We start from the raw sequence: 23,872 nt of genomic DNA on the forward strand, positions 1-23,872 counted from the left end.
GCACCCTCCACGGCTGACTAGCGGAGCCAGGCACCCCTTGGGAGATGGTGGCTACTTCTGGGCAGCCCAGTGAGATAACGGGTGTTTGCTTCTGGCTGGAACTTGCTGGAGGCTGCACAGGCCACCGTTATTTACCGCACACATCAGTCATTTGGCAAAATCTCAGGCCGGCAGTGAGACGGAGAGCTTGTGAACCAAACAGGGAGGGCTGCTGAGGGCGCACCATCCCCCTGGAGTCTTGGCAGAGACCCAGCTCTGCAGAGCTTGCAAGATGAGGTCACCTGCTCTTTTCTCCTGGGTGGGGAATCAGTAACACACAGTTACATGGACCAATGGCAAGTAAGATTAGAAGGAATGTCCTTAATAATTCCCCAATGAGAAGCAGTTTTACTTTCTCTCGGTGTCTCAGGGCACTAGACCAAGCAGTCACTGGAAAACAAGTTTTGGTGTCAGAGCCTTCAGTGGGCTGAAAGGCTGCTTTTCAGAGACAGGTACTTGAATCTCCCTTCTTCTGGCTCAGGGGTCGGTTCTGTCCACACCCTGGGAATTTGGGGCTGCGTTTTAGCGGGGGTCAGGGGACAGGGATTGAAGGGTGACTATACAGGACATGCTGTATCTTGCTGGCTCACTCCTCTTCCCTCTGACAGCTGGTTATCCTTAGCCACTGATGACTTTTCCCTCTTAATATGTTGGAGCTATTTTGAGAAAGTTGCTGGATAGGGGGTGCCAGTGTGAAATAGCAAAGCTAGTAAGGGCATTGGCGACTGCCTTCTTTCTCCAAGCCGGGCGACGTGCACAGGGCTACATTCCTCAGCCTTTCCTACTGCACTGCCTAGACCACTCCACCGTTCCTAGCAGTACTGCTCCTTCTTGGACAGCCCACACATGAAGTTGACTGATGACCTTGGACATGTGTAGACACATAATTAACCTCACTGACTTTAAATTAACCTCACTGGAGGGCTTTAAAGGGTCATAATGTGAAAAACCTTCAGAGCCAGGAAATTCAGCAGAGACCACTGACAGCAGGGTCCCACAAAGATTGCTCTGCCCACAGCCCCTCCTGAGCAAAGGTGAACCTCTATCTGAGGTAGCCATGGTTTGTGCCATGTGACGGATATCCTGGCCATTTCTCTTTGGACAAGAAAAGTGATTATGTCAAGGGAAAATTTAGCCTGATTTAGCCTGATCAGCTTGCTTGGTGCCAGAACGTTGCCAACAGGGGTGGCAATGATCATCTGGAACAATTGTTTTTTTCTCTTTCTGGAGTTTGAACTTGAGCCTGACATAGAGAGTTAGACAGCAGAAGCAGACGTGGGTAGAAGAACAGGGAAGCCAAGGTGGGCAGGGAGGCTGATAGGGGAGCATGGTGCTATGGGATCCTGCTGCCCAGAGCCAGGGGTGAGAAGGCGCTGGACCCTCAGCCACTCTTAGCTCCAGCTTCAGGATGCCCAGCTCAGGCTGTGGGATGTGGGCCTCCTGTGTTTCCATGCGTATCCTCCCAAAAGCCCCTTTGGAAGACAGCCTTGGTGGGCCTCTCATATTCACCACCTGAGGGAACCAATGAGAATTTGATCTATTTTATAGATAAGGGAGTTGAGGCCACAGGCCACTACCCAGGTTCTAGGACCAGCCCAGGACCAAGTCCAGACAGGAACCCAGGTTCCCTTATCTTGAAAGCATATTGTCCAAGGAGGTGATTCAGGCCCAGGGGTGAGGGCCAAGCTGGAGTAGGGAGTAGGCAGGACACTGGCAGTGAAGGGCGAGGGAGGGTGGGCTTCTAGGAGAAATGAAGACGGGAGAGGAAGTAATGAGCTCAGTGCTCAAACTCCCTGCAATGTTGTTTTTGTTCAAAACATATCTGCAAAGAACAGAAGTTAAGTTCTAAATTGCTTTGGAGTCTTGCCCTCTCGTGACTGCTCCTGGGGATGAGATGGGATTCAGGAGCAAAGACTGAAGCCCTGTTGCTTTTCTTGCCTCGCTGACCTCACCAACCTTTCCTGGTCTTCCCCATAGGGGACCATGGTTCACGAAAGGGCAGAATGAGCAGAAATTTCCCCCAAGACACAGCTTAATTTACTGTTGGTGTGTGCTAAAGGCTAGCCCAGGCTGATTTTACACTAGTATCTGAATGCCCAAGGAGACCTTGTTGTCCAGACCCCATTATTTAATGGAAAGAGAGTTTACAAGTATTTTCACTTTATCCCACAAGAAACACAATTTATTGTGTTTATTGGTCTTATTCTGAGAGACTACTGAACTAGGAAAAGAACCTAGGATCAAACTTCATCTAGAGAGAATAATCTACCAAATAGGTGTGCAGCCCACATTTCCCTCCTCACAGGCCCATGGACACAGCACGGATTGCAGTCGTTGGAGCAGGTGTGATAGGGCTTTCCACTGCCGTATGCATTTCCAAACTGGTTCCTGGATGCTCCATCACCATCATCTCAGACAAATTTACTCCAGATACCACCAGTGATGTGGCCGCCGGGATGCTTATTCCTCATATTTATCCAGGTGAGAGAGGGACTTGAGCTCCTCTTTCAGATATGAAGGAGGTTAATGGAATTCTGTCCACCAAGAAGGCTAGCTGTGTGTGTCAGCGTCACGTGCAATTTTAATGTCCTATATGTTCATCTTTTGGGAAGGGCTCAGTTATGGGCAGAACAAAACAATCTCTGAATCTCAGCAGCTCACACTGAACCTCCATTGAGCCGCAGTAAGGGTTCAGTTTATCCCAGGGACCTAAACTGATAACCTAGGGCAACACTCTGATTATCCTAGGACTTGGAGGCAAGAGAGCTCCAGAGGGTCTTACCTCTGTGATCAAACACTAGCCAGGAAGTGACTTTCAGTTCTGATGGCAGCTCATTGGCAGAGCTATTCACATGACCTCACCCCTCTGCAGGAGACCAGGAGATGGAATTCTACAAGGTTCCCAGAAGACGGAGAGCAGAAGTAAATGAATAGCACTAAAAACTGCATAATTGATGACTCTAAGTCTTGACACTGATACCAGTAATAGCCATCAATTCAGAATCTACTTGTAACAGGACTCAAATTCTCCTACCTTCTAAGCCAGTATAAAAGCAACCAGTCCGTATGGATTTAGGCTTGAAGATGCATTAATTTTTGCACATGTTCATGCTTCCTTTCCATTTTGTTTTCTTCGTGTGAAATGGGAGGAGGGGGCTATTATCATTAGAAACCCAAATTCCTTTGCAGCTAATGAGGTTCATACTCAGTTTCCTTTTCCTCACTTCTCGGTCCCAGGACAGCAGGCTCTATTCCTTGGGTCTCCATGTGAGGCACAACAACATGGAGGAAGAAGGTGGCAGAGGGAAGCCACTCACATGATGATCAGGAAGGAGCAGGGGCAGAGAGAGAGAAGTGTTTATCTCCACTTGCCAAATACAAATATATACCTGAAAGCCATGTCCCAAAGTCTCACCTCCTCTATCCACCTGCCTTCAATTATCACTCAATCCCATCATTTGATTAATTAAGGGTATTAAAACTCAGTCATTTCTCCTCTAAACTTTCTTGCATTGTCTTATACATGAGCATTTGGGGGACACCTCACACATAAGCCATAACAATTATAAAACCCATCAATTTGGAATATGAAAATCTCCCTGTCCTTTTAATCCTGAAGCTTATATTTTTCAGTCTACATTTTGAGTTACTCAGTTGTTAGTTTCCTTCCCTTTGATGACTTTACCTCTCTTTTTGGAATTGCTATTAGGGAGCCTCTTGCTCTTGGTCTCCAGATCTTTTATTCCCCCCATCCCTGTTTCTATGTTCCTTTCTTTTTATTTTACTCATTTTCTAGAAGATTTTCTCAATTTTGCCTTACTATTGAAATTTTTATTTCTATTATAACATGGCTGGGTGTCTGAGTATCTGTACTCGGGTCTCTTTCTAGTGCTGCTACATAAAAACTTTGATCTTCTCTTTGGGATTCTTCCCATGATTCACATCAGCCCCAGTAGTAAATGTCAATACCATATGGGGACCATACCTATCCTGTAGTGTTATTATGAGAAATGAGTGAGTGTGTAGGTAAAGCATTCAGAAAAGAGTCTGGCCCACAGTCAGGATTCTATCAGCATTTGCTGTTATTCCTGCCATTCCAGCTACAGTTTTGTTTTACTAGCACTTGAATTTGAGTCAGATTATCAGATTTGCTTAACTCCTGTTCATTTAGAATTATCTGTTCTTTTGGGATAACTTCTGCAGCATGTGAATCTCAGTCGCTATTTTGTTTTTTAAGGTTTGGGATGGGAATGGGAGATTCATTTCAACAGAAGCCCTCTATATTGACATAGATCATTGGGGATACTTCAGCGGAGGTCAGTATTAGTAAGATTTCCATCACTGTGACAAAAATATCTGACATAATCAACTTAAATGTGGAAAGTTTTATTTTAGGTCATGGTTTCAGTTGCTTGGCCCCATCACTTTGGGCCTGTGACAAAGCAAAAAGTATCTTGGCAGGGAGCCACATGATAGAGCTGCTCACCTCATGGAGGACAGAAAGAAGAGAGAACTTGCTTTTATAACAAAGCCTCTCCCACCAAACCCATTACTATGAATCCATAAATGGATTAATTCGTTTATGAGGTCAGGACTCCCATGATCCAATCACCCACAAAGACTTTCACAAATGAGCCTTTGGGGGACATTTAAGATCCAAATCATAACAAGGTCCCCCATAGCTCTCTCTGCAGCTTATCATTTATTTATTTGCTATTTTTATTTTTTTAAATATATTTATTTTTTAGTTGTAGATGGACAATACCTTTATTTGTTTATCTTTATGTGGTGCTGAGGCTCGAACTCAGTGCCTCACATATGCTAGGCGAGTGCTGTACCACTGAACCACAGTCCCAGCCCCCTTTGCTATTTTTAAATCAGCAACCCTCGCCTGCAATCTTAGAATACAGTGTTGAGTTGGCACAGGCACATGTTTAATGAAGACACTGTAGATCTACTATTAAAGAAATATCTATTGGCTCTATAACAAGTGAATTATTTAAAAATCCTGTGGCTGATTTGCTCTCCGTGACCTTTTATTGAGGAGCATGATGTCTCCAAGGGCCTTTCCATCTATTCTGTGATTTCCAGGGATCCTTCTTTAAGCAGAGCCCACCCAATATTCTGTTTGCCTCAGTTTCCACATGTCCTCTGTGGCTATTGGTAGTGGCCCTTTGCAATTACTGTTCCCTGGTCTCTGGCCTGATCCTGAACATTCCCTCATGACCTTCCACAGGAATCAAATGTCCTGACACTCCACCCCAGTTAAGGTTTCTGTCCTCTGGATTGTGCTGGCTCTCTGTACCTACACTGGACACCGTCTTTGTTGCCCTCAAACCATGCCTCTTGTTTCTTTTATGATAGGCCTGGCACTGTTCCAGAAGCTGGACCCAGATGCAACCTCCTGTGCTCTAGCAGGGATGTCTGGGGGATGGTGTGGTCCCCCTCACCCTGCTGACCTTGGGAATGCTAACCTGAGCTGGTCCATGACTCCATGGTGTGGAGGTTAACTGGCAGAGAAATCTGGCCTGAGGAGCTCACCACCGTGAGGCAGGCCTTTGGGACTTTCCATTGTCATGTAGTCCGTTTTCTGTCCTGTTTGACCTGGGCCCCACAGACACGCCCAGTTATCCATCTTATTTTTAGCCTTCAGGAAGGAGACCCTCAGTCCTTTCTCCTATTGTCTCCACTCTTTGGCCAGCTGGATTCCTCAGCTATTAACTCATTTTAGCTCAGTCTGGCTATGGACACTTCAATGACCTTGGAAATATACCTTGTGCCCAAGGTATATTCCAGCTGGCTCTCATGTCTCTAAGCTTTGGCTGATTGGCTTGTTCCTCCTCCGATGATTAATCATTATGTGAGCAGGTTTGGATAGCATGTGTCAGCATCCAAAACTCTGGTCACTGACCCATCCTCCACCACCATGGGGTACTTTAACTAATGCTCCTTCCTGGCTCCCTGTTCCCCCTCCCCCAGTTTCTAGAAAGGAGCTTATCAGAACAATGCTGCTATCATCATTTTCTTTTCTGTTCCTCATTGCTTTTCTCTATGGCTACAGACACACCCATCCATACACTGAAGCGGTGGTTTAAAGACACCTTTGATCACCTGTATGCAATTGCCTGTTCTGCGGAAGCTGCAGATGCTGGTGTTCATCTGGTGTCAGGGTAAGAGAAAGAATGTGAAGTTATTTTAGAAATGAGAATAATCTGGGCAGATACTAGAGTTCAACATAAAATATTTATTGAATCTTTGCTGTGAGCAGAGTGCTGAGGATTTAGAAAGAGTGGGAGGATTTAGAAAGAACATTCTTTCTAAAGAAGAACATTCTTCACTCAAAGGAATGCAAGAAAGACAAGTTATAGTATTAGTTTTTTTTTTAAACTATAAGTGACTATTAACAGTTTCTCATTACAAAAGCTTTTTTGAGTTTTCTCAGGGAATATGCAATGATTTGGAAATATGCCCTCCCCACACCTTTAATGTGACATCACATCATCGTAAGGTTTCTACAAGCCCCCCAAACAACCAAGCCCCCAAACCAGAAACAAAACCAGAAAGTCTGCATAGCAGGTAACCCCAAATTTGGGTTATGTGGGGATGGTATGGCTGCTGGAAAGCCAACAAGTGTGACACTGTGTGTAGAAGCAAAACATAGAGGGACATCTTATTTACTTGGTGTCCTTGGAGAATGAGATGTTCCAAAGGAGCAAGTTTTGCAATCACTGAAATTTTCTTTCCAAGTACCATTTGGGAGAAGAAAAAAGCATTTCTGAAATAGTCAGCACACCTTTATTTGATTTTGAATATCTAATTTTAGAAGGCATGCATACTTAAATGAAAGTTTAAAAATGAATCCTATTTAACATTTCTAACACAAACTAAGCATTGTAAATATGACAATAACTTTCAATATCCTCCTAAATGAAGGTCACAAAGCATTCTCTCCATTTTAATTTGTCTTGATGTCATTGTGTGACAGAAGACATGTTGCCTGTGTTGTCCTGTGGGACAGACACAGTTCATGCCCTACAGCCTAGCCTACAGAAGGGCTAAGACCTTTTACCTATTCTCAAAACCTTTGCATCTTTGTACCATTATGACTGTTGAAAAAAATTGCCCATCTCTCTTATGTCAGGTTTCTTGCTGACATTTTCTCCTGTGTAGACTCCTCTATCTGGATGATTTCTATCCTTTTCTTCTTCTTGCCTTCTCTCACCATAGAAACCTTACGATGATGTCAACATTACTAATTTTCCAAAAGCTCCTACCCAAAGTAGCAGCTTTCGCTTCTCTGTCAAGCTATGGATTGTTTCTTCTCCATCTCCAGGACCAGTCAATGAACTGCATAGAAAAATTAGTCTCATGAGTTATGGTCTTACTTTATTTTTGTCCAAAACTAATATGAACCAGCCCAATTCACGAACTCTGGCTCTCAGTACTTTTTGGAAACAGCCACGACCACAATTCTTATGTCCTTTCAAGGGTAAGACTTTACAAATGTCCTGTGCATCTTTGGTATAAGTATATAACTTTATTCTTTTCTTCATAATGACTCATTCAGCAATCACCAAGTGCTTTCCTAGGAATCGGGGACATAGTAATAAACAATTTGGTAATTCTTCTTGGCATATCATAGATGCATAATAAATAGGTGTTAAGTAGATTTTTAAGGATGACAGATACAGTTCTGCCCTTATGGTCAGCAGGGAATATACTAAATCTAATAAGTTACAAATGAGACCTGAGTGGGCAAGGTAAGAGTACAAGTCTTTGGGAAAGTATAAGAAACAATGCAAAAAGAAAGTGTTCTGTCTGAGATCCTCAGGATGAGTGTTAAATTAGTCTTGTGATATTTAGAGGTGAATGAGGCAGAGACAAGATGGGAGACAGAGACAATATTCCAAGTAAAGGGAACAGCCCACAGACCTGAGTCCTGGGCAATTCTGGTTTATTGGAGGGACTAAAGAAAGTCCAGGGCCATGGGGAGTCACTGAGGGATTTTACACATTGAAGTAACCGATCATATTTGCATTTCAAAAGTATTTTATCTGGCCAGGCATGGTGGTGCATGCCTCTAATCCCAGTGGCTCAGGAGGCTGGGGCAGGATGATTGCAAGTTCAAAGCCAGCCAGCCTCAACAACTTAGTGAGGCCCTAAGAAACTTAGTGAGATCCTGTCTAAAAAAAAAAGAGCTAGGGATGTGGGATGGCTCAGAGTGCTCCTGGGTTCAATCCCTGGTATCAAAAAAAAAAAAAAAGTATTTTATCTGTAGTATGGATAAAAGATTTGTGGGAAGGTAGATAGATGATGGTTGGATAGATTAGGTTTGATAACAGGGACAGAGAGTAGATGGATTTTAGAAATACTTTGGGAGATATGGTGGGATTTGATGGTTGATGGCATGTGGTAGGTTAGGGGAGAAAGAAAATCAAGGATGATTCTGGGTTTCTGGCATAAACGTCTGTGTAGATAGGTGCCATTTTCTGAGTTGGGAAGCAATAGGGAAAGAGTGTGGGGCGGGTGGGAGAGAAGGAGAGAGAGAGAGAGAGAGAGATCTAGTAGATTAACATAGCGAGGAGTAAGCGACACGAACATGGGTCTGCATCTGTTTTGGGAGCTTGGGAGAGAGAGAGCAAGGTTAGAGGCATAGCCCTCTGAGTGTTTGGCCTGCAGATGGTGGTGGAGCTGTGGTCTCTTTCCAGTCCAGAGGGAGCATACAGAATGACCACTGTAGGCCATGCAGTAAGCCTCGTTCATATACTCCCTTGGGAGCTGCTTTGAATTATTTACAGATAGAAATTCTGGTACATTAATGACCACATCATTAGCTCTAAACTTATATTTCTTTGCTGTTTTAGAGCAATGATGGTTGTATTTACTGATGGAAACAACCCAATATTTATAAATGTAAACGTTTATGCAACAGCTATTGGTAGCACTATTTCAAGCTTCTTGTTAGCAACAAATATCATTCCAGGCTTATCAGCCCCAACCACTCTGTGACCCACCAGGACTCCTAATCAGGACCCTAGATTTCTCTCTAGTCCTAGAGCTAAACTTGATGACCTAAAACTTAATTCATGATTTTATACAGTGTGCCAGAAGCAAGGGTGCAAATTATTGCAATTCAGATATTTTTTTCAAAACCACGGCTAGCCTTGAAACTTTTGACATTTTGCTTACTATATTTATGTAAAGCATTGTGCACAACAGAAAAATCTTTCTTCAAAAAATCATGATATAAGAAGACAGAAAATCTGGGCTTAAAAGCATTTTAGAAAAAATGAATTGAATTCAATCTTCAAAGGATACTTTTTTATTGTTGATTTATTTGCGGAGCTAGGGATTGAACCCAGGACCTCTGCCACTAAGCTAAACTCTTGGCCCAGAAGGTTACTTCTAAAATGTCTTATTCTTCCAACCATGAACATTTGAAATTTAGTTATTTAGTTATCTGAACCCAAGAGAATGGAAGAATAGATCTTTTCTCTTTGTGTTTACAGAAAGAAAATGGTTTAAGTGCTTTAGAGAATGTCACATGGAGTTTACTGGAAATAAATTATTTTGCAAAATTTCAGGAAAAATTTCGGTTTACTATGTTTGAGTTGGCAGATATTTCAGAGCATTCCTGCGGAAGAAGTGCCATTCTGGGCTGATGTGGTTCTGGGATTTCGAAAGATGACAGAGGCCGAGCTGAAGAAATTCCCTCAACATGTGTTTGGTCAGGCTTTTACAACCCTGAAATGTGAAACCTCTGCTTACCTCTCCTGGTTGGAGAAAAGGTGGGTTGAAATGGCTCTTGTAAGATTTCTTCCTTCCTCTGTCACAGCCATAAGTAAATTCATAGCTATCCAGCAAACATACATTGGAAATTCTCTGGGCCCTCTCGGACTCTTTTACATTGTGTCTTGCCACTCACCAATGTCTGGAGTTTTGTAAAACAGTCTGAAGACTGTGTTTCAGTCACAAGGACCAAGTTGTGCACACCATGCACACAGTAACTAATGTGTTTTATGGGGTTACAGCATGCACTGTGATGCTCATGCCCAATATGTCCCCTGTTCTTCTGACTCCCAGTAAAACCCACTTTACTGAAGTAGTATCTTAGTTTCCTGTGCTGTAAAATGGAGAAATTTGGAGACTACTTTTCAGTTATAAAGTAATATGATTTACTTTAGTTTTTTGGATGAGAATATCTTATGCTTATTAGAACTTATTTTTGAATTTTTCTCATTTGCAGTAAAAAAATAGGCTTCATTATTTTCTTTTGTTATGAGTAAAAACTCTAAAATTGAGGGTTTATCCAATTATGTAATTGCTTACTGACTAAGTTCAGCCCGTAATACCTTGAACTTGCATTTTGGCCTGGTTTTCAGGAGTTCTTGTTTCCAGTTAGAAAATACATCAAGGATGTATTTTTTTAAAAATACATTAATAAATCTCTTTTTCATTCATTCTGAAAATTACAGACACATTAATTGTTGTGAAAAATAGGTTCTTTTGGTTCCCAAGTCTGTGTACAGGTTGAATATCCCTTATCTGAAATTTTGGGGGCCAGAAGCATTTTGAATTTTGGATTTTTTTTTCTGGATTTTGGAATGTGTACATGCCTGGCATTTGGCCAGACCAGATGGCCAACGTGGTGGAGGAAGAAGGCTACATGTCCCATTTGCTCCCAGGGGAGCCTTTGCAGGGAAGGGACTCTCAGGCCAAGATAAGCATTTTATGGTGAGGATTTTAGCCTGGGAGGCAGGGCAGGTGGTGGTGAGGGGGTGGGCGCCTGGGGCTCACTCTGTGGGCTGCCACCCACATGCCTCCCGGGGGCAGACCCAGATGGGCAGCCACACAATCCCTGCCTATTCTTCACACTCAGAGTGTATTTTGTTGCCTCCTACGCCTCTTCCACACAATGTAAGTGCTTAGCTTTCAGTGTTCTAACTCAAAAATGAGCATTTCACTTGGCAAGCCCTACAGCAACGGTTTCTACCTCAGCACCATCCTCCTGAAATTACATCTGCTCCCAGGAAACGTATATTATTTTATTACTACTTAGATATTGAGTGTTTTTCAAAGAACAGAAGAGATCATCGGCTGCTCAAACAATGCCCTTTAATTTCCAGAACAAACCAACAAACAAAATATCCTCAGAGGTTTAGTCCTCCATGCAGGTCATATTTTATATCTTTGGACAGTGGCATTCAATTCTGCTGTTTTTTACTTGCTCTGTCCAGGAAATGAATCATAGCAGCAGTAAGTCTTCCACTAGGCAGCCAACCTAAATCAATTATCCTGCAAGGACCAGAGTCATCCTGCCTTTGATGACAACCAGAAATCAGGGTGGCCCTTTCCTGGGAGCTTGCCACTTGGCAGGCTGCCTTCTAAGGCCTGTGCTGACCACAGCACTGACCAGGCTGAACTCCCCCACACCTCCCTCCTACTCTCTGATAAGGCCTCTCTCTGGGAGGATGCTCTGTCTCCCATCTTTTTCTTCTGTACTCTGTGCTCTCCCATCCACCCTGATTCCTGTGACTTCCTCCACAGCTATATAGACGTATGTACCTGTACTGTACATCAGCACTGAGATAGGTTGTGCCAGTCTTGCACATCTGACTAGCAAAAGTCTCTTTCAGTGCATATCACCTGTTTTCCTCCTGCTCAATATAAACCAGGTGGTCAGAGCACAGCCTATTCCAGTGCCCCTATGCATTTTTCCCCCTAGGAATTTCCTTCCTCTTCTCCCCGTCTCCTCTGCCCCCTCTCCCCCACTATCCCTGAGTGGAATTGGAGGCAAAAGGCCCCAGACACAGGGTGGAACCGGAGCAGTCCCCTTTGTCCCTGATTAGCTAAGGCTGGGTTGAGAGGGCATTATGCAAGAAGGTGGAAAAAAGATAATGCTTATTTTTTTCTCATGATGGCCATGAGGTTCCTAGGGAATGGATGGAGGCTGTGTGAGGTGCAGTAACCCTTGGGCCTTCCACTAGGGCTTAGGTAGCTAACCCAACCTATGCAGCTGCAGAGGTGAATTTCTTCCCACAGCCTCACCAGCTAGATGGACCAGGGGGTGCATGGCCACTCCCCTCTAGGACCAACCTGGCTGTAAAAGCCCTGGTCTCAGTCATGTTCCCTTCCTTGAAGGCGCTAGAGGTTGTTCTGTGCCTGAATGGGATTTCAAAGTGTTTAATATGAGTGCAGAGTTGACAAGGCCAGGGTGTGTATTCAGAGAAGTGTGAAATTAAATACGATTTATTTTGTTGGAGAAGTCATAGCAGAGGACCAGTGAAGACTATGGTCATTAGATGAGGTAAGCTGGTCAGGTCAAAATGACACCATGCACATTTAGTTGCACTGGGAAATTAAAAAACATTTTAAAACTCTAACTACGGTAAGTTATCTTGAGCATAGCTACATTAAGTGTTGCCTTAAAGAAACAGGGTCTGTTTCCTCTGTAAGTCTATATGCATAGTATTGTTTGCAAACTGAGATCTTAAATTAGTTTTCTTGGTTTTGGACCAATAGACTTAGACTTAACATTTTTAGTCTTCTGATCACTATTCATAAGGTGTTATTCTTTAGGTGGAAAGCAAGGAATAATTTTAAAAATTCACTACATCTAATTATACATGTCCAATGCATGCCACCTGGCTACATTTAATACAGTTGTCACATGTCACTGATTCACAGTCAGCCCTGCCCTTCCCATCCTCCATCTAGGTCCTTGATCCTGGTACCAGCCATCTTTGCATTTTTCTGTGTCTTCAGCAGTGGCTTCCAAGTCCCTCAGTGGTTCTCACCTCCCCTCTGCAACCCATCTTCACACAGTGACTTGAAACCTTGCTCTTTTTCTCATTTCAACTAACTTGAGGATCTAGAGGCACCTTGGTAGGGGCTAGTCCTTCCTGGGGTCAGAGTGGAGCTGGCTTCACGTGCTATTGGAGAGGAATGTCTCTCTCCAGCTCTAAAGCCCTGGCTCCAAGCAGTCCTGCTGGGGCCTCACCAGTTCTCTAAGCACTGGAGCCCTCAACCTCTAAGGGAGGATGCTGAGCGGGCCTGGGAGGCCAGCGGGGGAAGGGCATGATGCCACCTTCCTTCCTCCTGGGCTGAGCCACATGGCAGAGTTTTCCAAGCCTTTGGTCTCCAGAGGAGCAAACTTCTCTCCCCAACTTGGGCTTAGATCCAAAGGAGGAACTTTTTACTTTATATTTGCATAAGCCTGAGGCCTATGTGGATAATATTCTCAAAACCGGGTGCAGTCTGTCTCAAAGTAGAGTTAAAATATCTACCTTTGGCCAAATTAGAAGCCATTCAGAAATCTTAAGTGACAAAACCAATTTTTGTCCACTTTCTATTCATTTAGTTACAAAACAATTGGGTTCTAAGTTTCAGCCAGTGGGTCCTAGCCTGTGCATTCCAGGTCACTGTGTTGTCTCTGCTGGTTTAGCTCTGCCTAGGCTGTGACTCCTGGTCCCCACTGTCCTCAAGGCTGCCTCTACAGCAGAGCCCCACCTCCTGCTTAGTGCCCCCCCCCACCCGTTCCCTTGTCATCATAACAAGGAATGGAAGGTGGAAGGTGGGGATTGCCTCTAGTTCCAATAGTACAGAGAGGATGGAGGTGGGAGGTGGGAGGTGGGGGAAGGGAGGTAGAAGTACTGAGCAAGCCCATCATGGTCAGCCATACCCAACACAGTCTCCCGCTTTTCTGAAACTTTCAGAGAGTGAAGGGAAGAGTCCTTGCCTGTCACCTCCCATATCATGATCAGGCTGATGCTATGCTGACTGTTAGGCTTGGCAAAAACGTGCACTTTTATGTTTGAGGGTAAAGACCAAAGGACATTGGGTTGGGGCTATTTAGCAAGCTGAGCTCCTATTTCCTTGTGGGAGGTTGGGACAATAGTATTCCTTCTTTCTCTAGGATAAGATCTTGCTTAGTTGCAGGACACCCCAAGAGGAAAGTCATCTAGTTTCTTATACCCCCAACCATGTCATATCAAATAACTACCTCACCTGGTCATGGAAGTCACTTTTTAGATACCTGGTCAGCTAAGTCAGCATTGAGCTTCAAAGATGGTTTCCTCCTATGTACTGGTGGGATGTGTAATTATGACTGGTCATTGCTGGGTGGTCACTTTGCAACCGTGTAAAGATGACCAGTCTCTATGCATATTCAGGAGGTTTCCTGAGATACAAGGAGGGGACTCCGCACATAAAGCTTGACAGGGCCTTCCAATAGCCCATCCATCTGACCATACAGGGAATCTCCAGTTAGGGACTGGTCTTTCATCAGCAGCTTCCTGCAGGGGACTATTGAAATAGAAGAGAAAGACATTTGCATTTGTTGAATTCTTATATAACATATCAACTCTGTGAACAATGTACTCTTACCCCTAGTTTATCGCTAAGAAAACAAATCCAGTGACTTTAAGAAATTTGCTTCAGTCTCAAGACTGATAAGGTCTCTTATTTCCCGAAATTAGGATAATAATTCTGAATTCTAACCAGGGTGACTGGAGCACAGAACATCGTGTCCAAACATTAACACATGGAACCTATAATCTATTAAAATAAGAGCAAAACTAAGATAACATTTAAAAAGTGATCAGATGATGATTCAGATAACATTCAAATAATGATAAAACTTTTTTTTTAATGTGATGCCATAATTAAACCTAAATGCTGTATAGTTGCGAAGGGCCAATATCCTCAAAGATGGCACAGCAGGTCCTATATTTTACAGTGGCAAAACAAAGCCCTAAGCCCTTTATTTTTCTTATAAAAAAATCTTTATTGAACAACTGCAATGTGTTGAGCATTGTGTCAGGCCTTCACCAGATGGTGTCTCATTTAATTTTCACAATGAGCCTCTGAAGTATTATTATTCCCACATTATGGGGGAAGGATTACAGTTTAGAGAATTTGATAAGCTAAAGGGTAGAGCTCCTCCACACTCTTCCTTAAAGATTTTTCTTGGTATTTGCTTTATAAAGACTTATAAACACATGGCAATGTGTTGCTCAGTATCGTCACAAAAATCCCAGTTTAATTTTCTTTCTATCTTATTGATAGAGGTGAAAAGCTTTACAGAGTGACTTCACCTTTGAAAATACTCACGTCTCATTAAACACTTAAAAAACAATCGAAGCCCCCAAACTGTTCCACTGAGATAACTAAAAACTTGTGCCCATAAAATTTGCTGCATTAAATACTTTTTATCTATGAGATTTTTTTTTTTACTAAAACAATATAAAACTAAACTAAAAACTAAAAGATTTTTAAAAGTCCTGGACTCATTCTCTCACTTTTAACCACTTTAGTCACATCAAAGGTTTTATTCGTTCTCTGTGGCTGTGAAGTGTGGGTTTTGGCCAGATTCTTTCCTTTGGCTTTCTCAGATGGCTTTCTCAGGTTAAGGACATACTGTGTCACAGATTTTTCAGAATAACAAATGAGGATGCATAGGGTAAAAATGCCAGTGACTAGAACTGGAGTGCTCTGTAAATATTTGTTGAATAATAAACAAACCTAATCCAGAGTTTTCAAATGGTTCCGTGGAGACACTTCAGTGGTCTCTGTGAGGGAGGGAGTGTGGGGACCGAGGGGATGGAGACAGGTCTCTGCAGATAAGTTGGAACCCACTGACATAAGATGCTGTTTTACAGATTAGGAAGCTGAGCTGTTGGGGTCAGGGTCTGTGGGGCACTTGTGCAGCAATGTGCCACCCTCATCAATTTGCCGCATTTTCTGGAAACGGGAACCAGTGTCAGAGGGCCAATTTTCTACAGATCTTGGTACAAGTTTCAGCTGAACTTTCCAACCAGGAGGTGGGGACAGAACACTAGACTTTTAAAGAGTCCCTTCTGGCTCAGTTAAAACCAGTGGCCAAATGATGCCATGATTCACCATGGTTTCACCCACATCTTCTTTGTGCTCTGGAAGTCTCTGTCTTTTCTTATGCTGTCCATCTCATGAAACCTGTTTATCTGACTTTGAAGGCAGAAATGCCGGCATGGCCACTTCTGCTCTCTCAGGAGCAGGAGGAGAGAATAAGCACTGGCCCTTCGTTGCTGGTGGCATCTCTTTTCAGATTCTCCCTGGAATGTGCTGGAATTGTAGCAGTTGTAGAGAGAGGATGCCTTTGTGGTACCCTATCACCTTGTATTTGTTAGGATTCTCCAGTGAAAGAGAACCAATGGGGAGGTGTGTGTGTGTGTGTGTGTGTGTGTGTGTGTGTGTTTAGAACTTTCTTCTGCCAGTTATTTACACTGTCAGCCTTTGAGGAAGGACACCGTGCCTCACCCGCCTTTTGTCCCTCTTAGCATTGCCTCGCTTCTAGATATTCAACCTGAATCTGTTGAACAGAACTGCTGAGTCTTTTATATTAAATCTTCTATATTCTACAAGTGACCTATGAATAAGATTATAGGATTATGAGGGATTAAGATTAAGATGACAAGATTATAGGGAGTTATTGCTTAATGGCTACAGAGTTTCCGTTCTGCAGAGTGAACAGAGTTCTGTTATGGATGGTGGTGGTAGGAGCACAGCAAGGTGCATGTGCTTAATGCCACTGAATTGTGCACTTAAAAATGGTCAATTTTATGTTCTATGTATGTTACCACAATTTAAAAATTATCATTAGAACCTAGATAAACCATTTCTTTTCATTATTGATATGATTGCTCAAAAAAATTACTGACCACAATTGTAATTAAGTCCATCAGCTGCAAATTTTTTGTGTTCCTCTTGTGCTGACATCCCTGTAGGCATAAAAGTGGAGAGGAGAGAGTATATGTGACCCCAGGACCAACCATGTAATGAAGGAGGACAGACTGATACCAAGGGACATGCAAGGGTTAACAATATGAGATATAATGTTTAAGACAGTAAATTTAGGCATTAGAGCAGATTATGCTAAGTGAAGCTAGCCAATCCCTAAAAAACAAATGCCAAATGTCTTCTTTGATATAAGGAGAGTAACTAAGAACAGAGTAGGGACGAAGAGCATGAGAAGAAGATTAACATTAAACTGGGATGAGAGGTGGGAGGGAAAGGGAGAGAGAAGGGAAATTGCATGGAAATGGAAGGAGACCCTCATTGGTATACAAAATTACATACAAGAGGAAGTGAGGGGAAAGGGTAAAAAAAAAACAAAGGAGAGAAATGAATTACAGTAGATGGGGTAGAGAGAGAAGATGGGAGGGGAGGGGAGGGGAGGGGGATAGTAGAGGATAGGAAAGGCAGCAGAATACAACATACACTACTAGTATGGCAGTATGTAAAAACATGGATGTGTAACCGATGTGATTCTGCATCTGTATACGGGGTAAAAATGAGAGTTCATAACCCACTTGAATCAAATGTATGAAATATGATATGTCAAGAACTATGTAATGTTTTGAACAACTAATAATAAAAAAAGACAGTAAATTTAGGTGTTAAATGAATGGTATAAACAACAAATGGGTATGTAAAATACCAGATCAGCTTGGTATTTATTTTGCATCTGGAATGACATAGGAACTCTACAAAATATAAAAATGGCAAGGCACATCATTTCCTTTGTTGTGCTTTTGTGTGGTGTGTGTGTGTGTGTGTGTGTGTGTGTGTGTGTGTGTGTGTGTAGGGTGCTGGGGATTGAACCCAGGGCCTTGTGCATGTCAGGCAAGCACTCTATCAACTAAACTACATCTCCAACCCTGTGGTGCATTCTTTGAAATAGGTTTTCACTTAAAAAAAAAAAAACCTTGGGAATCCCTGGTTTCCAAGATGCAACGCATCTCTCTGTGGATGGCTAAAAATTGAAGTTGTTGTGTTTGTCCATCAGATCACCACATCTCTTTTGTTCCTGTGTCTCTGTCCACTTCCTGGAAGTGATTGAGCAGGGTGGCTGCTGAGGCTCACTCCATGGTCTCTTCTCCCTAGGATAAAAGAAAGTGGAGGCCTGCTACTCACCAGATGCCTGGGAAACCTGTGGGAGCTTCAGCCGTCCTTTGACATCGTGGTCAACTGCACAGGCCTGGGAAGCCGACAGCTTGCAGGAGACCCAACGATTTCCCCTGTAAGGGGCCAAGTGCTCCAAGTTCAGGCCCCCTGGGTGAAGCATTTTATCCGAGATGGGAGTGGGCTGACATATATTTACCCTGGTGCCTCCCATGTAACCCTGGGTGGAACTAGGCAGAAAGGAGACTGGAATTTGTCCCCAGATGCACAGATTAGCAGAGATATTTTTTCCCGGTGTTGTGTGCTGGAGCCCTCCCTCCACAGAGCCTGTATCACAAAGGAGAAGGTGGGCTTGAGGCCCGTCAGGCCAGGCGTGCGGCTGCAGAAAGAGCTCCTAGCCCACGGGGGACAGAGGTTGCCTGTGGTCCACCACTATGGCCACGGGAGTGGGGGCATCTCAGTGCACTGGGGTTCTGCTATGGAGGCCGCCAGACTGGTCAGCGAGTGTGTCCAGGCCCGCAGGACCCCGTCTCCTACATCAAAGCTATAGATGACATGAAAAGACAGCAAATAACCCCAGAGACTATTGATCAAAGCACAATTTAAGCTCCAGAACAGGTTCAAATAACTTTTCCATTTCATGAAAGCTTAATTAGACAGTCTTTGTTTTCAAAATTAGAAAAGATGCAGCATGTATCCATACACTTAGGAAGTCTAGTGCTAACAACACAGGGCACAGAACTATTTCAGTTTTTTTAAAAAAAATACTTGTTTTGTAGGCTAAGATCATTTTGGGATCTAATATTCAAGGATCTATACTAATTTATATGAAAGCCAGAAGTTGCAGGTATTTTGATATCTTTTGGCTCATAAATCCACAAGAGGAGATAATGTACGGAAAAAAGTCCTTGTCGATTGCAGAGTTGCTCACGATCCTCCAAGGTTATAGCCAAGTGAACATTATAATTCCTCTAAATAAAATGACATGGTGATCATCCGCTGCAGACTTGGTACATTTTACTGAAGACAAAGCATGATTTCTTGTTAGGACTTGGCAACCTCTCCTTCCCCTCTGCTGGTAATGGTGGTGGAAGACAGATGAGGTTGCCTATGGATGTGGCATCAATTCCGTAGCTGCCTGGGGCCCATCACCCAAGGGTTGTGTGCTTCATTACCACACATGATTGGCAGCCAGCCTGAATGGTTCACTTTGCCTCAGCATTTTTGAATATTGAATGATATATGCATCCAAAGAGCTAATTTGCTAATTGAGATAGACTAATCATTCTGAATGAAATAAAGCCCCAAAGTATTTTTCAGTCTTTAAAAAGTAAGGAGGAAGAGGGGAATATGTGTCATAAAATGAGTTTTGGAATTTCTGAGTTAAATAAATTTAACCTGGCTTTTGGACTCAGGTATATTCAGATCCTTTAATGTGTCTGTGTGTATTATGAATCTTCAGGAGGATTTTTGGCTTGGGTGGATGGAAAAGAAGGTGCTAGTCATCAAGGTGAGGAAGATTAAGAAGAAGAAATAAATTTTCTTTTAACTTTGGGGGCAATGTCTTATATTAAGTGATAATAAATTCTATTTTAGATATCCTGGGGGAGACATGGAGTTGGCCATGAGAATGTGGGAAAGAGAAAGCTCCAAGCATTTTTCCGATTTGACTTTCTTTGCTCATTGAGCTTTTGCATCTGACTTTGTTTGAAAAGAACATTTTGCTGGAGGCGCAGAGGTGCCCATGTATTCAATAATCTATTTTTTTCCTTAATTTTATTTTCAGCAAGGTCATTAGTGGCATATAGAAATTGTACTAAGTTTTTGTAAGTTGATTTTGTACCCTATAGATTAATAAATTCATTTATTAGTTTTAACTGTTTTGGTAAGTTGTTTTGCGTTTTCTGCATATAATAGGCCATGGATAAGCAGGGATAATTTAACTCTTTTATTTCCCATTTGGATACCTTGTATTATATTTATGAGTTATTCCCCAAAAGTTCATGTGTGAGACAATGAAGAATATGCAGAAGTGAAATGATTAGAATATGAAAGCTGTAACATACTTGGTGGATTAACCCACTCATAGGGATTAACTAGGTGGTAACTGTAGGCTGGGAGGGTGTGATTGGAGGAATATTCAACATCTCAAGCAAAATAACAAATAACCCTGTCAATAAATGGGCCAAGGAACTGAACAGGCACTTCTCAGGAGGTGATATACAATCAATCACCAAATATGAAAAAATGTTCAACATCTCTAGCTATTAGAGAAATGCAAATCAAAACTACTCTATGATTTCATCTCATTCCAGTCAGAATGGTAGCTATCATGAAGACAAACAACAATAAGTGGTGGCCAGGAGGTGGGGAAAAGGCACACTCATGCATTGCTGCAAATTGGTGCAGCCAATATGGAAAGCGGTATGGAGATTCCTTGGAAATCTGGGAATGGAACCATCATTTGACCCAGCTATCCCTCTCCTTGGTCTATACTCAAAAGACTTAAAAAACAGCATACTATAGGGACACAGCCACATCAATGTTTATAGCAGTACAATTCACAATAGTTAAACTGTGGAACCAACCTATATGCCCTTTAGTAGATGAATGGATAAAGAAAATGTGGTATATATACACAATGGAATATTATTCAGCATTAAAAGAGAATAAAATCATGGCATTTGCAGGTAAATGGATGAAGCTGTTGAATATAATGCTAAGTGAAATTAGCCAATACCCAAAACAAACAAACAAACAAATGCTGAATGCTTTCTCTGATTTAAGGATGCTGATTCATAATATGCTGGGGGGATGGGTGGGAGGATTAAATGAACTCTAGATAGGGCAAAGGGGAAAAGGGGAGGGAGGGGAAGAGAGGGGGTATGGGGGAGGAAAGATGGTGGAATGTGATGGTCATCATTACTCTAAGTACATGTAAGGAGACACGAAGGATGTGACTCTATTTTGTGTACAACCAGAGATATGAAAAACAGCGCTCTATATGTGTAATATGAATTGTAACGCATTCTGTTGTCAGTAATCTTTTTTAAAATTTTCCAATCAAATATGAGAACTTTTCTATAGATGTCCACCAGGGGGTGGTGTTGCATTAAGTTCAGATAAACTGGTACATAGGAAATTTTATAAACAACTAGAAATAAAAAATAGATACAAAGTGTGGGGAGTGTATGTGCAACTTTTTGATGTTTTAGAGTTTATACAGTCAAAATTAGATTATTCTGTTTAAACTATGTGGGAAATCTCTGAGTTTTCATAGATTGAAAACGTGTACATATCATGTATGATAAGCGAAAAATAATGTTATAGTAAATTGGCATCTTAAAGGAGGCTTTTTTTTTTTAATTAATGCTTAAAAATAAAAATAAAAGCTACTGCTCAGGAGAGGTAGCACCTCAGCTGATACATAGCAGTTTTAGAACTGCTCATTTGTTCCTCCTGCTGGAGGTTTCAATGCTGCAGCATTCTCCTTGGGTGAAGGCAGGGACACAAGCTGTGACCTTTGCCTGTTTGCTCCTCTGGATTAGCTTCAGTCTGCATTTCATATTTCTAAAGCTCAACATCACAAGACTGAAAGATGGGAGGCTTCCTGGCTGCATGCCCTGATTTCATTCTCACTAATTGCTAAACATTTGCTCCAAGTGTCTCTCAAAGGTTATTCATTTTGATCATTAGCTGTCAATTTGGGATGCACCTTAGAATCACCTGGGAAGTTTGAAGGGATGCTGACGCCCAACCCTGCTTTATTAAATCAGCATCTTTTTGTGTGTTGGGGGAGCTGCAGCTGCTGTATTTGTTCAGAGCTGTCCACGGGGCTCTGACAGCCTGGGTGAGAACCACTGAGCACCGCTTTCCCCCCTTCTCACAGAGCTCCATTGCTCTGCTCTCCTTCCTTCCTCGCCATCTGGGCACATTGAGCTAAGAGAGATGTTCTCGCTTAAGCAGGTGCGTCCTTTGACACTCAGGCAAGGTGGCGTATAGGAATGAGCTGTCTCCTAAAGTGGCTCTCTAGAAATGGTGGGGATCACCTTGATGGCTATAGATCAGCTGCCCAGAGACAGCTGTCTGTCTGTCTGAAAGGTGAGAGACTGATTATACAAACAGAAAACGCTACCCTATGTATAAAAATAGAGATCTAACCACAGCTTGCAGCATTCTGCCCAGGAAACCCATCCCCTTACCTACAGTAAACAATACAGGAAGTCAGACTTGTAGGAAGCTGAATTGCTGTCTCTAGCAACGATTCAGAAAGCTAAACAATAACTTATGTAATGATTGGCACCACATGGCCAGAACATGATTAATATCCAATAACTTCCCTAACTTTTGTCCACGTAGGACCAACCAGAGAGAGCAAAATATGCACCTCTTGTTGGAATGCCCTGCCTACAGCTTCCCCATGCCAGAAATTTCCCATCAGAACATTTTAGAAGCCATCTCTCTTTTCTCCTATAAAACTGTCCCACTCCTCCGCCTGTCTTCAAGTTGCTGCCAAATGCAAGCAATGTGGCTAATGGCCCTGCTATATCGGGCTCTAAACAAATAGGCTTTGCTTTTCTAATTTGGCTCGTGTTTTAGTCATGGTTCTCCAGAGAAACAAAACTAATAGGATATAGGAGGTATATATATATATAACAAGATTTATCATGAGTGTTGGCTTACATGATGACGGAGGCCGAGGAGTCGGTGATCTACCAACTACAAGATGGAGGTTGAGGAGAGCCAGGGTATGCCTCTAGTCCAACCCTGCAGGCCCAAGAGCCAGGGGTGTAAGTTCCAGTGTGAGTGCAAAGGTCAAGGATGTCTGGGGAGAGAGGCAATAGATACCCCAGGTCAAGCAGAGAGCAAATCTGCCCTACCTCACCTTTTTGTTCCATTCAGGCCTTCATAGATTAGCTGTTGTCCCCCACATTGATGAGGACAATCTTCTGTACCCGGTCTACTTATCTCTTTTAGAGACATCCTCACAGACACACCCAGAAATAACATGTCAGCAGCTATCTGGGCACCCCTTAGCCCAGTCAAGTTGATACATAAAATTAGCCATCACACCTAGTTTTCCACAAAGATTCCATGTTTACTTAACTCAAGGTCTTCCTTGGTGATCTATGCTACTGCCCAAGAATGGGGTGCTTTAAAAATATTCTTTCCTATTTTCTATTTCAGAACATCTTTTATTTTTTCTTGAACATGGAAAACAACTGATCTCCTTCTTAAACCCCCGCTTTCAAGTGTGTGGTCTCTGTGGTTAAGTTTGCTCCTGCTGCGCTTGTGATGCGGGGGAAGAGTCTGCTTTGAGGCACTGTCATTGCCAGCATGGTGCTTCTTCAGCAGACAAAGGCTATGCACAGATTTTTAGGATTTCCCCCCCCCCTTGGGAAGAAAAGAAGCTGAACAGAAAGGCCATAGCACAGTTGGACATGGTCATTCAGAAGAAAAGCTATTTTTAAAAATGACACATATTCTTCCTCGAAATGCAATAGATGCATTCAAATCAACTGATATTTGAACCAATTTTTCTCCATCAACGAAGAACTTTTACAGAGAGGGAAGAAAAGGACAGTGGGACCCACATCTGCTGGAAGTTGTAGTTCCAGAACTCTCACAACTTGTCAAATATTTGAAATGAGCAGAGCCCTGATGATTTTTTTTTCTTTATTCCTCTCATCTTTCTTCCTGAGGGTGTGAGGAATGCAGACACATTTGAAATCTGTTTCCTTAGGATATAATTCACTTGAGAAAAGCTGATTGAGATGTCTAAATGGTGCCTTTCGTCTTGAAAAATCCCAGCAGCTTGCCACCAGGCCTGGGGGCTTTATTATCCTAAGTGACTTTGCAGTCTATAAATCACATCCCTAAGTGGCCAAAGGGA

The 23,872-nt window shown here is 42.6% G+C and overlaps 1 protein-coding gene across 1 annotated transcript; it reads left to right on the top strand.

Annotated features, from left to right (window-relative positions):
• The first annotated feature begins 404 nt into the window (after positions 1–404).
• Ddo (D-aspartate oxidase) lies at positions 405–19,856 on the top strand. The gene is made up of 5 exons (XM_071613133.1): positions 405–491; positions 2,345–2,520; positions 6,101–6,209; positions 9,651–9,827; positions 17,962–19,856. Exons 2-5 carry the CDS (start codon positions 2,349–2,351, stop codon positions 18,527–18,529), a joined length of 1,026 nt encoding a protein of 341 aa, XP_071469234.1. The 5' UTR covers positions 405–491; positions 2,345–2,348; the 3' UTR covers positions 18,530–19,856.
• The last annotated feature ends 4,016 nt before the right edge of the window (positions 19,857–23,872 follow it).

This window comes from Marmota flaviventris, chromosome 6 (genome assembly GCF_047511675.1).
Source record: "Marmota flaviventris isolate mMarFla1 chromosome 6, mMarFla1.hap1, whole genome shotgun sequence".
Taxonomy (NCBI): domain Eukaryota; kingdom Metazoa; phylum Chordata; class Mammalia; order Rodentia; family Sciuridae; genus Marmota; species Marmota flaviventris.

What these genes read in the sequence shown, in the direction of transcription:
- Ddo (XM_071613133.1), top strand. Translation starts at nt 2,349, where the DNA reads ATGGACACAGCACGGATTGCAGTCGTTGGAGCAGGTGTGATAGGGCTT. An exon ending in TATTCCTCATATTTATCCAG is followed by an intron (nt 2,521 to 6,100) that starts GTGAGAGAGGGA and finishes CTATGGCTACAG; the next exon opens with ACACACCCATCCATACACTG. An exon ending in GGTGTTCATCTGGTGTCAGG is followed by an intron (nt 6,210 to 9,650) that starts GTAAGAGAAAGA and finishes ACTATGTTTGAG; the next exon opens with TTGGCAGATATTTCAGAGCA.